General features: G+C 40.2%; 1 protein-coding gene across 4 annotated transcripts in view; it reads left to right on the top strand.

Moving 5' to 3' along the window:
* SYNE2 (spectrin repeat containing nuclear envelope protein 2) overlaps window positions 1-16,409 on the top strand; it is a 174,294-nt gene that overhangs the window by 67,285 nt on the left and 90,600 nt on the right. For all 4 annotated transcript variants that reach the window (XR_014226546.1, XM_082284463.1, XM_082284462.1 and 1 more), the window contains exons 44-55: window positions 833-1,189; window positions 1,683-1,817; window positions 2,775-2,936; window positions 3,980-4,126; window positions 6,913-7,068; window positions 7,444-7,709; window positions 8,795-10,904; window positions 11,588-11,904; window positions 12,614-12,758; window positions 13,202-13,417; window positions 13,786-14,051; window positions 14,824-14,980. Coding sequence is in view for 3 of the 4 variants with exons in the window: in XM_082284463.1 (XP_082140589.1) it covers window positions 833-1,189; window positions 1,683-1,817; window positions 2,775-2,936; window positions 3,980-4,126; window positions 6,913-7,068; window positions 7,444-7,709; window positions 8,795-10,904; window positions 11,588-11,904; window positions 12,614-12,758; window positions 13,202-13,417; window positions 13,786-14,051; window positions 14,824-14,980 (4,434 nt within the window). In the remaining variant the exon portion in view is untranslated. The remainder of the gene's footprint in view (window positions 1-832; window positions 1,190-1,682; window positions 1,818-2,774; window positions 2,937-3,979; window positions 4,127-6,912; window positions 7,069-7,443; window positions 7,710-8,794; window positions 10,905-11,587; window positions 11,905-12,613; window positions 12,759-13,201; window positions 13,418-13,785; window positions 14,052-14,823; window positions 14,981-16,409) is intronic.

Genomic DNA, 16,409 nt, shown 5'->3' with positions numbered 1-16,409 from the left:
CTGCATCGTGGAGACCATCACGTTTGTAAAAGAGAGCTGCTCATGGTGTCAAACTGAAAAGCTACGAAACCTTTCTAAAATAAAAAGTATGTGATGTTCCTTTTATCCAGATAACTGTAGCACTAAAGCCACTCTTAATGAGCTGGGGGGACCTTTACTGTTGACTGAACTGAAGGTTCAGGAGGAATTGTCCTAGCTCAAGCACACAGGAGTCTTCAGTTTGGTTGGTGGGGATTTTTATTTTTCCTCTCAGGGCATAATGAGATCACTAAATTTGGTGTTAGTCAGTGTCTTTAAATTAGCCAGTGTGGAAAGCTTAGGAAAATGTCAGTGAGCCAAGTTCAGTTTTAAGAAGTGTCCTTCATGCATAAGTAGACATTATTTTGTTCTTTGGCAGAATGCAGATCAGTCTTGTAGCTGTGAGTGTAGAGAGCTACTGTAAGCTGAAACTATACCTCAGATATGGATCACTGCAATTCCCTATCCTTCAGAACTTGCTATACCTCTGAGAAGGAAAAAGGAATAGGAGAGAAGCAGGGGGAATAATCTGTTCAGAACACAGAAGGATCATTGTGTACCACCCAGTGTGCAATGGGATTATTTTATCACTGTAATGCTTTTGGCTTTAGGCGTTCTCTGTGCATAAAAATGGCTGACAAAATTACTGGTTTAGTATTTGACTTTCTGCAGCAAATAGGTTGGCATGTACCTGTAAACACAGTTTGTTGTTCACAACAAGTATTTACGATTTTAGGGATTGACTATAGATCTTAACATTAGGCATACTGAGTAAAGATACTTTTCAAATAAAATGTTTTCTTTGTGTTTAAAGGAACAACAGGGACCTCTTAGTCGATGTGAAGACACTGTGAAGAAAAGTTTGGTTTTAGCAGAAACTGTTAAACAAAATACCTCTTCACCAGAACAGGAGTTTATTAAGGATGAGATTGAAACACTTCAGAGCGAACACAAATGTCTGGAAGAAAGACTTGAAAATGTCAAGCAAAAGAAGGAAAACATTTTCAGTGAAGCCCTTGAGTTAAAAGATGAGTTTGGTAATGAAGTACAGAAGGAAGATAAGGCAGATACAATGCTGAAGAGAGAGACACAGATCACTTCTGGTACTCGAATCTCTGCAGAGGAGACCCCCACAGCAGTGGAACTGAAGGAGCCTCTGGAGATGTGTGATGTGAGTTTATTTGTTGACAGTAACAATGGAAAACTGGTTAAAAAGACATCTCAAATGTTTTCTGTGTATCACATCCTTAATTTCACTGAAATTAAGCCTCCTGTAAATACAGGTGTATAAACCAAAGAAGTGGAAAGAACTCAACCTTGTTATAACAAGTCTGTAGCAAGCCAATAATGTATTCAAAAGAACAGCTTTCTATGTAAATATAATTCCATTTAAATGCATGTAACTTTCACTTGCCACTAATTAGAGCAGGTATCCTTGGTCAGGATACAAGGGAGAAGGTGTAGAGATGGGACAATTGCAGCTACACCTCTGCCAAAGAGCTTTGAGAGCTTCTCTTAAACCAGAGAGACATGTTTAGAACTTCAGCACAGTATTTGTCCTGTTTGTTTTCAGAGAGAATAATTTTTACCATTCAGAGATTCTATGTTAAAATACAATGTTTATGGCGACACAAGTAGATTTCCTTTTCTATCATTTCTCTTAGGGTCAAGATATAAATGGAAATACATCAGAGAAAGAGAAGCAGAATGCTCCAGTTTTGGAGGAAAGCAGTGTATTGTCAGACAGCTCATTACAAGAGATCCATCACACCAAAGAGAGATTAGGGCAGGCTGTTCAGGTACCTGACAAATGTATTTTAATATATGTCAGTATATATATGTGTGTGTTCAGTAGAAATCCATATGGAAGTCCTTAAAATTTATTGTCTTACAGAGGCATGTTTTCCTTATCTGATTAAAGGAACAATAAATTATGTTCTCTCCAAATCATCCTTTCAGCCTTGCTCATGTGAAGAGTGCAAGAGATCAAAGTGATGGTCTCTGCAGACCCCCAGGGCTTGGACCCACTTTGTCCATGATGCAAAATCTGTCACATACCTGTGGTTTCATAAAATCACAGAATCACAAAATGGTTTGGGTTGGAATGGATGTTATAGTTCATCTAGTTCCAAGCCCCTGCCATGGGCAGGGACACCTTCCACTAGGCCAGGTTGCTCAGAGCCTCATCCAGCCTGGCCTTGGACACCTCCAGGGATGAAAAATCAACAGGTTTCATTACTGTAGGTCGCTAACCTGGAACTGCTGATCTTTATGGGACCTCAGGACACTGATGCTGTAAACGACTTGTAAAAAAGTGTGCTAAGCTTGAGGGAGTGATTTGGAATACTCCCTCATTTACCTGACCATGGAGTAATAAAGAGTATCTGGGAGAGATGACCATGAAATACCAGAGTGGAAAGTGTCCATACTGGGATTTCTGGGGATGGGCAAGGTCAATAGTTACCAAATGTGTCTAAACAGAAACTTCTGTAACCATGCTGAAAATCATGTGAGCAGTTACTTCTGTTTGCTTTGTCCTGAAACTGTTTCAGAGTGGTTAAGGTCCCAAAATGGCAAACTGCTCTGACCAGGGGTTTCCAGCTCTCTGGGTTTGAGTTACCTCAGCCTTCTCCTTCATTCATTAAGCTAAACTGAAGAGAGAGTAGACAGATTGTGGAGTGGGAAATCTCTTAGCAAGCTTAAATTTTGTACTGTGACTTTTACTGATTGTAAATATTTTGCATTTTTCAAATCAGGAGGAGGCTGATAAGGAGAGCCCAGATATGGACAGACATGACAGGGTCCAAGAGGATGTTCTGGACAGTGCAGTTCTGGGTGGTGAAGCAGAACTGGAAAGACATCAGGATGGTGTTGGTATTGAAGGTGATGAATCTAGGAAAACAACCCATCCAGCACAGGTAACTGGAGATGAGATTACACTGGAGGGGTTGAATTTGAGGGTATATGTGTACAGTTTAGTTGCAATGAGGATGATACTACTAATAAATGAGTAAGAAAAGCCTCAAGTTTACACTGAGTGAATTTTGTCTGATGTGACACTTAGTATGTGGTAGCCCACTTAATTCTATCCTGTACATTTAAAATTAGTATAGAGGGAGATTTGTTCTTGAGTGGTTTGCTGAGGATATTTCACTCCAAGGGCTGTTGCATTCCAAGTCACCTGGATGTATTGTGAAATCTCCTGACCATTTTGCCTGAATACTGTTGTGCTTCACCCACTTGCATTTATATAGACTTCTTATTTACATATTTACTTTGCATGTGTGAGGCTGCATTTGAAATGCTGTGCCCTGTGTGGTGCACTCTGGTACAAGGTGAATTTTGACACCAGAGCAGTGTTTAGGAGCTGGAGCCATAATGAGTGGGAAGAGGCCAAGCTCCTGTTGGAGATGAAAAGACTGACAGGGGTCTCGTTGCTGTCATCCCCTCCCTGAAGAGGGGAGATGTTACAGATCCAGACTCTGCTCAGAATTTCAGTTTTAGTGAACTCTGTGAGATACTGAAACCCACATCCAGCAAATCTCCAGGTTACCCATGGGACTGTCCTGCATGAGTGTCTAACCAGACACTCTCTATCTACAGTACAAGTCCAAGTCCTTGGGAAAAAGCTAAGCCTTTTAAAAAATGCATTCAAGACTGTGTCCAGAAGCACACAATTCAAGGTCCCTGCTTAGAATAATGAAATACGAACAGCATAGGTCAGAACACTTGCAATTTATTCTTAAAGTTTATGGTGAAATTACAGCACTGCTTCTTGTAAGTGGTTTCCTTTGCCATAATCTTGCCCACAGTAAATTATGAGATGTAATTATGGTTTCCCTCATCTACCTATAATTATGGGCTTCATAACTTTCTCATCTCAAGCACTGTAATTACTGCTCAGCAGGTTTGATTAGAGCTTTTTGATTACTGGTTTCTTTTGTTTTTCTTACACCAAAAGGAGAAACCTAGTGATGTTGAGAATCAGTCATGTGGAGAAGATGGGGAGCAGGTTCAACAGAAGGTGTGCCAGAAAGGTCGAGTCCTGGAATCTGCAGCAGATGAGAAAGATGGTCTGGGATCTAATCCCTCAGTTCCTGCACATGAGGTAACCCACAGTGTGCTATTTCAAGTGAAATTTGCCAGTTGTTCAATTTTTGTTTTCCCATGGGCTTTAGCTGAAGTTGTTTTAAAAGAAGAGACAATTACATCAAAATCAAGACCATTGTGTATAGTTCTTATTTATGTCCATGATAGTTTTGAACTTCATCCAAAGTGCTTGCCGCATCATAATTTTCAGTGGATCTGTTCAAAAAAAGAGTTCACCCTAGTTTTAGAGCCATCATAATCAATCTTCATGATATTTAGAGTTTCTCTTCAAACTGCTAATCAATACAGACTTCTTTCCATGTTATTACAGTTAGTTATGATAGTTTTGCCATCATAAGGAAGGCAGATCAGAAAACTGAAATCCAAGGGTGATCCAGTGTAAGAAAATAAAAGAAATAGAGAAAGGAGAAAGGATTCAAGCTGAATTAATGACAAGGTACATTACTAAATCTACTCTTTAAGAGTAAGGGAGTTACATCAGAAGTTACAGAAGTGCCCTGTGACTGTTGATCTTGGACACCACATTCTTAATTTGAAGGTAGGGTTGGATCTAATCTTTGAGGTGAATCTATAGGCAGGTCCACAGCTGGCCTGTCCATGGGCAGGTCTTACCTGGGACTTGCACATCTGCTCTAACTGGAAACCCAACAAAACCTCCCAAAGGCCTTGGGATTTTGAAGAAGCCCCTGCTGACTGGAAGCTAGCAGTGCTGCTCCAATTTACAAAAAGGGTGTGAGGGAAGATCGAGGAAACTACAGACTTGTTAGACTAACCTCAGTTCTTGGAAAAATTGTGGAGGTCATAGTGGGTATGGTTGAAAGCATTTAAGGAACAATGCAATCATCATAGAATTGTTGAAGTAGAGAAAGACTTCTAAGACCCATCAAGTCCAACCAGTAAACCAGCACTACCAAGTTCACCACTAAGCCATGTCACCAAGTGCCATGTCTACAAATCTTTTAAATCCCTCCAGGAATGGTGACCCACCATTGCTGTGGGCAGCCTGTTCCAGTGCCTGACCACCATTTCATTGAAGGAGTCTTTCCTAAAAACCAATCTAAACCTCCACTGGCACAGCTTGAGGCCATTTCCTCCTCTCCTGTCACTTGTTACCTGGGAAAAGAGACCAACCCCACCTGGCTGCCCCTTCCTGTCAGGGAGTTGTAAAGAATGATAATGTCTCCCCTGAGCCTTCTTTTCTCCAGGCTAAACAACCCCAGACTTGTGCTCCAGACCCTTCCTCAGCTCCGTTGCCCTTCTCTGGACACAGTCCAGTACCTCAAGGTCTTTCATGTAGTGAGGGGCCCAAAACTGGACTCAGAATTTGCAGTGCAGCCTCCCCTGTCTGTATCCATGGAGGCAGTGCCACAGTGGGCAACGAGAACATCACACAAACAAGCAAAACAAGTACACAGCAACGTTTTTCTTAAAATCAGGATACTTGTCTGTGTCTTTTGATGTGTTGATATTTCAGTCTGGTAAAGTGGATTTCCTCCTTTCTGTGTGATAGCTTAGCTGAGTTTTAATGCTTACTTCAGTTCTATGGCACTCCAAAGTCTCTTGAGATTAAATCTTATGTCTGAGTTGATACAACTGTTATGGATATGTACAGAGAGAAATTGAAAAGTTCTCTGACTGACTACTTCATGAGTGGCTTCTTCAGTTTTGACTGAAAATAACCAAGAGTTCAAATAAATAGAACTATTCTTCTCTTGATACTATGTGCTGTATGTTTCCCACACTTGAAAGGAGGTATATTTTGCATAGCTCATGACCTTTGAAGGGAGAGATGACAGTGACAGCTTACAAGTGATACATGTCTGTAGGGGTAGCTGACTGCTTCTAGTAAAACAGTATCTAAAGTAGCAATACATTAAGTTTATCAAACAAGAACTTTTGTACTGTTGTTTATTTTAGATATTAGTACCATTGAGAAGCTCACACTGTGGTAATATCTGTGTATTTATATGCATTCCCTCCTGTAAAGTTCATACATGGAACAGATCACCAGATATAGACAGGTACTGGGAGAAGGGAAATGCAGAAAGATTTTTAAGGTATCATCACGTGATCAAACTAAGCTGTGACATTTCATTTATGTTGCTGTCTGCAGTAGTTGAAGGTGATGTTAAACCTGGCCCCAGCCCAAGTGACTTGTCCTTCTGCCATGGGAATCAGAGGCTGGTTCTGGAGCCTCCTAATCACTTCCTCCCTACCCTGACTGAGACTGACTCCCTACTGCTCTCATCTTACTCCAGATTTTAGATGGCACTTGTGACGGTGGCAGGTGGGGCTTTGTGTCACAGCCAAGCTGCTTCATGCATTAGCTGCCCTGTGAAGAAGAGCTGAAGAGGTGTTGTGGTGAAGGACACAATAGGATTGTCAGGGCAGGTGCTGAGCAGAAGGAATGTGGGTGTGAGGAGAAGATAAAAGGTCCATGTATATGTAAGGAAGAGAGGGAGAAGACACAACAGACCTATGAATTACTCAGTAGCAGAGGTGGGTGCAGGGAGGATGTTATTTGAAGGTGATGATATCAGTTTCACATAAAATGATGGGCAGAGATTTCAAAGCTATCTGAGTAGTGCTGGCAGGCTGGGGTCACTGCAGGGGTGGGGGACAGTGATGGAGCTTCCAGTTCCTGGGTCCTGGCTGATCCACAGAGGCTGTGGGGCAAACCACAGCAGGATTTAGGCATGGGTTAAATATGTGAAGCAGGGGCTGCAGTCAGAAAACTTATTAGTTTAGAGCCTTCAGAAATAAGAATCTTGTTTTGTGTTGTAGGACGCAGGTGCAGAAGTGGTTGTCCAGAAGGAGCTATTTCCTGGAGTGCACATAAACACTGAATATTTCGAAGAGGAGCAAAAGGTCAATGAGCTGAAAAATGAAGTGGCTGAACTGGATATGGTGCTTATAAATGAGCAACTAAAAGAGCTGGAGGTATGGAAACTGCAAAGCCATTCCTCATCGTTAATGTAGTGATACACTTGCAGAATTGTGATTCACTTGGGCAAACCAGAATTGTTATACGTAGCCTTATCTGAGGTTTGACTGCATGATTAGTCAGTTAGTCTGCAAACACTGTGCCTTGATGCATGCCCATGTAAACCCCATAGTTTGTACTGCTCTTCCAGAGCACAGTAGTAGATGCACCTAGAATTGCAGGTGTGCTTCCATGAGGTGCTCCTTTGCTTGTGGATGAGCAGGAATATGGTTGTAGGTGAATCACTATTTAGCCATATTTTGTGTTGAAAGCTTGAAGTCTTCAAGATCATCCTTTAATCCCCTCTCTCTCTGTGGTGGACTTGATTGTAGAATTTAAAAACTGAGCTGGAAACGTGGAAAGCAAAGTCTTTGTGCCATAGTGAAGAAGCAATTCCCAATGGAACAGGATCAAACAGAGCAGAGCTGCAAACCGTGGAGCCTGCAGTGCCCTGCTGGGACAGGCTGCTCCAGGAACTAGAAGCTGTTAAGGCAGTGAAGCAACAACAGTGCTGTTTAATTAATGAATACCAGAAAACCCTTTCTGCTGCACAATCCTCAATGAAAAATTTGTCAACAGAAAAAGATAACATAAAAATGTAAGTATAGTGGAGGGGTTTGGTTAAGAGGTTGCAGAGCAAATAATGGCCCTACACGGAATTGTGTGCCGTGCTTCAGTAATCCTCAGACAAGATTATGGAGTTATATCCACTTCAAGAGAAGTCTTAGAGGTTTGTAAGTTTGTGAACAGAGTTAAGCAGAAGAATTTCTGGTGGTTCTCTGCTATCCTTAAACAACATCTACTCTCTTTATTCTTTAGGCAAAACAAAGAAGTAGTTGCTGGGCTAAAAGCCTATAAAAAATCCATCTTAAAGTATTTTGTAAAAAATGTGGCAGATGTGAAATACTAATTTTTCTTTAAGGACTCACTAATTCTAATTTTTTTTCTGAATGAAATATGTCTTTATTCTGACAAATAACCTTACTTGATAGGAAGAATTCCATGGCAGTAAGTAAGTCTAGGTTACCAATTCAGAGGTAACCAGTGCACAAAAAATATTTATTGTGTTTTGTGAATTAGTCTTCAAAACACAAAACTAGTTTGTCACAGTAACGTATCAAAATAATTTGAAAATCTTTAAAATTTTTGAAATTGTTAATTTACACCAAAGAGATTTAAAAAACATAATAAAAATCTATCTGCTAAATGTACTTCAGATGGGCATTTTAAAATACTCCTGGAAATAAAAGATGAGTAGACTCATTTGGAAGAGTTTATCTTGCATGAATGGAAATTTCTCAGGTTTTTTATAACCAAATTTTATCTTCATTGTCAACTGGAAATTACTATAAAATGTTGTTAATTCACTTAGAGGTAACACTGTTGCTGATTTTTAAAATGAGGCCTACAGTCTATATTAGTATATACTGTAATTTTAGAGAATACACGGTAGAACATATCTTTTCTGAAGAGATATATGTGAACAGTGAATGCTCTACCTATAAGCAAGAAATAATGATACTGCAAGGGTGGTCATGGAATTCCTAAGAGAACATTGAGAGATACATATGATTAAGTGAATAAAGTTAGTGAATTGTACTCTAAACAGTGAAATTTGGTTTTGAAAACATCTGTGTATAAGGAGAATTCATTATTTTTGAACACTACTCATATTTTTGGCAGGGGTCCTATGAACAACACAGTTCTTCTGGAGAAAATTAAGGCATGCATAGAGTCCTTACGGAAAGAAAGAGATGTCTTAAACCAGTTGCAGAGTCAGCAAGAAGTTTTATCTCAGCATTTGACATGCATGGATAAAGTGTTGACAGAAAGCCAAATGAGGCAACTGGAGCACTGGTGGCAGCACATGGAACAAGCAGTGCAAAAGAAACATGATCAGGTTGTGGCAGAAATCAATGAATTTAACCTGCTTATGAAAAAAGCACAGGATATTCAGAGGCTGATACAAGAACAGTATTTGCAAGCAGAGTTACATGCCTCAGCTGCAGGAAAAGCCAAAGACCCTCTAATTTGGACCACAGAGCTACAGGATATTAAACATGGTCTTTCTCTATTAAAAAGAAGGGTTGAGCTGCAGATGAAAAGAATTTGGAGTGATCAAGAGAAGGTGGCTTTGGAGAACTCTATACATGATTTGCAGAGCAAATTGGAAGCATTATCAGCACAACAAACTCCTCAAGAGGATATTCAGACCACTGGTCCTGCTCTCATGAAACATGAAATGATGAAGAGGCTGAAAGAAAATATTTCATGGGTCAAAGATTCACTGTCCCACCTTGATCAGAAAGCAGCACTTTTCCCCAGTGATGTCAAATCACAGATCAGAAATTGTCAGCTAATGAACACAGAAGTCCTGAACAGAGAACCTGTTATTGTATCCCTGGATTATGGGCTCCAGCACGTCCTTCCCAGCTTGGAGCCAGAGGAGGTCTCTGATATGACCTTCCTTTTACAAACATTGAAGAATTCATACAAGGCTCTTGTTTTAAAATCTGCTCAAAGATTGCAGCACTTGGAGCTCCAGCTGGAGGAGAGGCAAAGACTCACTGCAGAAATAGACAAAGTTCACTCTCAGCTTCGCAAAGCCGAGCTGATGGCCAGGCCTGACCCAGACCAAACCAGCACATGCTCAGAGCTGGTCAGCCAACAAACCATTCTAAAGGAGATGCTAAAGGACATACAGGAAATAGAAGGGCTTATCTCATCCCACTGTAAAGAGAGTCAGGTCACAGCTGGGCAGCTGAGCCTGTCTGAGCAGCTATTCTTGATTGATCAGTTGAGAAGTCTGAAGAACAGAGCAAGGAAGACACAGAGGCAAATTCAAAGTAAACTTCATGAAGTAGAAAAAAAGACAGCTGTCTCCAGAGAGTTTGCTGAAGGAATAGCTTCATTGCAGCAGGATCTTAATGATCTACAGGATGGTGAAATGAACCTAAAAGATGATGAATTAGTAGGTGCCAAGCAGGGACTGAAGGACAAATGCAAAGCACTGAAAGAAAAAGTGTTAGCTTTTCAGTCAAATTTGTCACAAGTAATGAAGTACAAGGAAATATTTGAATGTGTTGGTCTGAAATGGGACTCACTGCAGCTGGATGAATTGGAAACTAAATTTTCTAAAATTAAAAATAAAATTAAAGGGAAGATAATACACTTGGAAAATATTGTTAGGGAATGGGATAAGATTCAAGTATTGCTAAATGAAATCCAGACCGTGACATCCACTGTGAGAAAAGAAGCCAATATCCTAAATGATAGCTCCAGCTCTTCTCCTGCTGAAAATGTCATATCTGCACAGATTCTATTGCAGGCAGTTCAGCAAATCTTGTACTTAACCCAGGAGGCAGCAAATCAAATAAACAAAAATGAGATCTTTGATACGTCATTTAAAGAATCTAAGAGGAAAGAAATAAAGAGCCTGGAGAAAAACGTTGAGGAATTGAATCAGTTTCTTCAAAACTTGGTCTCTGGGCTCCAGAGCATGAACAAGGAAGGTAGCCAGAATGAAGCAGAAAATATATTCCACATCATAAAGCATATTCAATTAGAACTCCAGCAGCCACTTGAGATAGACATAAATACCATGCAGGATGAAAAGCTGCGATGGGAAGCAATTCAGAATATGATGGAAGCAAAGTTTTCTGCTCTTAAATGTATAATGGAAAAAGGGAGGGAAAACCAAGAAGAAAAATGTCGTGCTGGTTCTGTAGAAACGAAGTTAGAGACACTGCAAGGCCAGGAAGCACAACTGAAGGCAGACATTGCTGCCCGTGTTGTAAGTATATTCAGTGAAAGTGAAGTATTGACATATGCCTTTCCCCAATAATTAGATGAGATGTCTGTGACTGTGGCATTTCTATTTTCATGACTCACATCCTCATTTATTCTAACAGCTGAATTAGCCCCTGATCATCTCTGCATTGGTGGATAGGATGGGAATCATGATAGAAACCAAGGATACAAAGAAAGTTGTGTTCAATTTGATTATAGTCAGTCATTGGGGATTAGCCCAAGAAAAGAATGGTAAAGAGGAGGAAGGAAAAGGCTGTGTTGAAATGTTCAGCTGAAGAGAGACTGGGTGCAGTCATCCTGTGATTATAGGCAACATTTTCAATGGTGACAATGATGAAAAAATCCAAGCACCTTGTTTCTGCTATAAGGAGAAGTTTTACCAGTTGGGAATGACCAAGAAGATTAAAGCACAGGTCAGACCAATATGATCAGGAAGGGTGAACATAATTCCTGTCCTGAGGGCAATCAGTCCATGGGTTACACCACTGCTCTGTGTCTGCATAGGTAGCAAAATGTGTTTGCCACATGTCCTCCTCACCTCCTCAGGCCAGTTTTGGGAGCATTGGTCTCAAAGACAGCCAAGTGTGAAATTTTAAGACCATGTGGTGATCCAGAGGAGCACAGCAGTCTTTCTTTATTGTTCCTTTGTCTTTTTAATGCTTTCAGAGTGCCCTGGAAGAGGCATGTAGGGCTGGTGAGCTTTATACCAAGGCCCTTCAGAGGGCTGCCAGGTTCCTCGAGGACTATGAAGCTCCAGCCCAGGCTGCTGCAGCAGAGCTCTGTAGCTCAGAGGAGATCTGTCAGACTCCACAGTGGAAAGAGTTCAACTCTGCAAAGGCTGACTTAGAAAATCTGCACTCCAAGCTGAAAAACCTAGTGAAACCAGAAGACAAAGTATGTCTGGAAAATGCTTTAAGAGAACTGGTGGATAAGAGTTTGGCATTAAGGAAGAAGGCTCAAAGAAAGGAAGCTGATGAACAGAGGTGGGTTTAAGAGGTCTTCATAGATCTTGTTCCTTATTATGAGAAACTTGACTGAAAATAAATCAAGTGGTGTTTCTGCTCTGGTGGAAATTCAGGTATTCATAAACTCCAGCAGAAAGAACTGTAAGCATTCCTGTTGTTCTCAGGTGTGATTGTTAAGGAAAGAAAATTGCCAGACAGTAACCATATTGCTACTAATTTACAGTTCAGTCATTTTTTGTATATTCCAAAACATGGGGCTTGAATGAGGATCATAGGGTGCCAGAATCAGAAGAAAGCACATTTCTACAGTCTCTAGTCTACAGTCTTAAATGCTGGTGGAGGTTAGAATAGTTTTCAGAGGGTCCCTAACTCATGTCTTCCACAGGCTGTTCTGATGGCTTGAGAAAGTAAAGCCCAAACAAGGCACAGGCTGTAGTTTCCTTCCTTCAGGTACAGAAGAGGTCTGGGGGGCCTTCAGATACATGTATAGAAAAAGTCTGGGAGGGAGAGTAAAGGATTTTTAAACTGCTAAATCATGATCCAGTGGTCAGTACCTCAGGCATCAAAGCTGAGGTGTTTAACAAATGCTAATCGACAGAAACTTGCAAAACAGTCAGGACTAGAAGTTCATAAGGTTTTTTAAAACTTTTGTTCTGTTGGGCGTTATGGGTGGAGAGAGGAACAACAACAACAAATTTTGATTTGCATCATTTATTGTTTCATGCAGATATTTTGAAAAACACAGAAGCTATACAGAAACCAAAGATAAAGTGTGTAATAACCTTGAGAAACTGGAAAACATGCTTAGACAGTCTTTGTCTAAGATTCCAATGTCTTATAAAGAATCTTTGGAGCATTTGGAAGAAAGCAAGGTAAGAAAGGCTGTGAAGAACTTGAAAAGCTCATGCAAAACTAGTGCAGCTATGCACACTATATATACTATGTGATATCATAGTAGAAAGAAGTGGAATTCTTTATTCTGTACTTATATATATAAATTTAGGATAAAATCTTTATCTTATATGTATATATAAAACCACAGAATATGTTAATACATTTATATACTTGTTAAAAGACCAGGTGTAATAGACCATGTGAAATGAGTATATCTTACTGCTGTAGAAATCAAACATTTCATTTACCCCATCTTTCTCCACAGTCTTAGCCAAATGAATTCTCTTATCATGACCCTATTATACCAGCTTAGTGGAGCAATTGCCATTTTCCTAGAGGATCCTAATCATGTTACTGAATACTTCTTTAATACTTCTGACTGTAGCATTTTACTTATTTATGTGGGTTTTTTTCCTCTAAGATTTTAGTCTCCAACATTGACTCTGCTGAAGAGGAGCTTGTGAAGCTGAGGCAGATCTCTGGAGAGCTGATGAGGTTATGCAGAGGAAGTGACAGGGCCCTGGCCAGGATTGTAGCAGTGCTGTGGGAAAACTGGCTGGGTTTGCTTGAGGCAGCCAAAGGACTGGAAATTACCTGTGAAGAACTAAAGCAGGAATGGAAATTCATCAATGAAGAGGTGAGTTGCTCAGCATCTGTAAGTTTGGGGGGTAGGGATGGGGCTGTGAGTAAAATGGCCTCTAAAGGGCTGAGATCAGTGCAGGACATCATTTCCCACACGTTGCTCAGTTATCCCCACCCTTTCTTGAACCCAGAGTCAGAAATAGGGGGGGATATTTATTCAACCCTCTGAACCCAGAACAACTCTGCAAGGGGTTATGAGCTTTGTTAAAGCAAACTCAGATGTTTTGTCACACTTCAGCGGTTCAGGTTCTGACTGTGTAATTCCCAATACTTAGTCACCCATGTGAGTAAATGAATAATGTAACTTAAGGTGGTGGAATAAAAGAGCAGCTTATCTCATGCCTTGCCTTGGTGTTTACTTAGCTGGAACGAGAAACAATAATTCTCGATAAGCTCCAGGAAGAACAGCCAGAAAGCCTTAAAGAGAAAGAAAAGGCCACCAGAGAGGAACTGGTGGAGTTACTAGATTTTGTGAACTCATTCGAAGAAAACATCAACCAGCAACAGCTCCTCTTACTCTTGCTTCTTCACCGGATAAGAAACATCCTGAATACACCTGAAAATGCTGAGGGAGAAGCTGCCCTTCCTGCCTTGTGTGAGATAAAGGCAATGCAAGAGCGCTGTAAAAAGTAAGTGGTGTGAGATTTCTGTTGAAGATATGAGCTAGGACTATTTACAAGCAGAGGATTTTAGTGGATATCAAAGAATATATAAAAGCTGTAATGCAGTTAAAAAGACAATGAATGCTCTGCTGGGTCAGACCAATTCTCTATCTCAGCCATCTGCTGTCTCCAGTATGGGCATTGGGGGATATTATTTAGGGAGAGGACCTGAGCCTGGCCATATCATTTGTGGGCTGCAGTTTGTGTTCAAATGCAGTAGGAATCAAGGAACAATAGTCAGTTTTAGAGGTTCCAAGCTCTTGTGAATTTTGAGATCGTCCACTCTTAGGAAAATCAGACCTTGTGTCTTTTGGAACTTTTATCCTATTATGTGGGTGCCACTGTCTAAAATTCGCTCCAAAGATTTTTTACAAACCTGGTGATTGTACTCGCACTTCTCCGGGTCTGTTTTTGGACATGGGAATCTTTGTGAGCAACATATGCTCTGCCAGGATCTTCAGACTCTGAGAACTTGACCTCTGCTTGCTCTTTAAATATGCCTGCTATCTGATTTCGTCTACCAAATGTCCTTTGTTTAGCACTATCTGAAGATTCACTTTAAAGAAACTGAGATTATAAGTGACATAAACTCATAGATTTAATAACAGGAAAAAAAGCTAAATTACAGACAAATGTGGTTCTGGATATCTACCTGTATAATATCTGTATTAAGCATGCTCTTTGCTCCTACTTGGTGTAGAATCTAAAGCAATGTATTCTTTCTGGTAATCTTCCATAGGTTGTACCAAAAGGCTCAAGACCATAAAGATTCTGTGAAAGCTGAGATTCAAGAGAGGAACAAGGTCACTGAAGAAATAAGTGCTGTGACAAATGCATTACAGAATGCTGCATCTGTGTTACTGCAGGATGCTGATGGAAAGGCAGAACAGCTGGAGGTTGGTAACAGCTCTGTTATTGTGACATTCAGAGTATCTCCTGGTTTATGCTGGTGCTTGAACTTGCTCCAGATAAAGTTAATGGCAAGGTCTATGCACATTGACTTAAAGACAAAGAATCTGGCTCAGCAGAATACAACTGGCCCTGCCATGGTCTTGGTTTGTGTTTTTTTCCCCTCTGTGTGACTCAGTTAGCAGGCATGGAAGTATTTCCAGGTTGCAGAGAAATTCACAGCCAGCTGCATTCCTTTTAGGAAGGGCTGCTTCCTAAAAGGAATGTGTAGTGTACACCCTGCATTCTTTCCCCTCTGCATACCTACCCAGCACAGCTTCAGATGCTCTGGATTTGATGTCCCACACTGGGGGTTAACCTGGTAAATGATGTTTAAAAATCAAGTTGTGATCAAGACCACAGTGTCCACCAGCAGCCACCAGCAGTCTACACATTTCTGCATTTCTTGACTTTATGAAATACTGTTATTCCTAACAGTTCCTGAACTTATTTATTTATTATTTGAATTATATTTGTTTCAAATTACTCCTATTGTGTTTATATTGCTATCATAATTTTTAAATCTTGATCAAAAATTTTTTTTAATTCTATTTAATCCAGTTATCTGTTAACTATAGAACTTCATAATTTATTTGTTTTAGCCTACTAAAGTGTAGTACAGATTTGGGCTCTCTTTGCTGAGTCTTGTATAAGAACTGGTTGGGTGTCCCCATTGTAGCACAGTTCTAGGAAAAATACAGCAGCCAAAGACCACAGTAGCAGATAGGGGTTTAGCTTGAAAGAGAAACGTTTATTTCATGTTTAGGAAGTTCTGAAAACCCATGAGCTAGCATTATTGTGGTAAGACCTTGAATTTGTCTGAAAGGGCTGGTTTTCTGTTTAAAATTATTTAGAATTAGAATTTAGAGTTGCGTCTGCTTTTTTACTGAGTTCTTTGTATCCAGAAGGAAATTTTACTACTGCAGGTGCTTTTTGCCTGCTCTTTTCCCTCACATCCAAACTTTGCTACTCTGAGCTCCTAAAAATTCACCCAAAAGTGAGTTTTCACATTGTTCCTTTTTCTGATAGTAATGGCACAAGCAAATGTTAGCAGCAATTCCATCAAGTGATTTCTTTTTAGCAGTATGTCACAGCAGGCCTGTTCCTTTTGAGAGGATTGAGCTGCAAGGATTGAAGAATTCATTAATTTTACGTAGTCCAAACACCAGTGAGCCAAAATCTGCAGGGCAGTTTCATCCCTTACTTCCAAAGAAAATCTAGTTCATATGAAATCTATAGCATTAGTCAGGACTCCATTGCAGCTATTGAGTGGAAATACCTATTACACTTTGAGATGACAAACCTGATTTACCTGGGTGACAAAAGTTTTAATTCACCCACACAGATGAAAAGGGGAAGTGTTACTATCTTGTCCCT

Source organism: Coloeus monedula, assembly GCF_965178545.1.
Source record: "Coloeus monedula genome assembly, chromosome: 6".
NCBI lineage: Eukaryota > Metazoa > Chordata > Aves > Passeriformes > Corvidae > Coloeus > Coloeus monedula.
The sequence above is the reverse complement of the archived record's forward strand: the minus strand, read 5'-3'. Positions and strand labels throughout refer to the sequence as shown.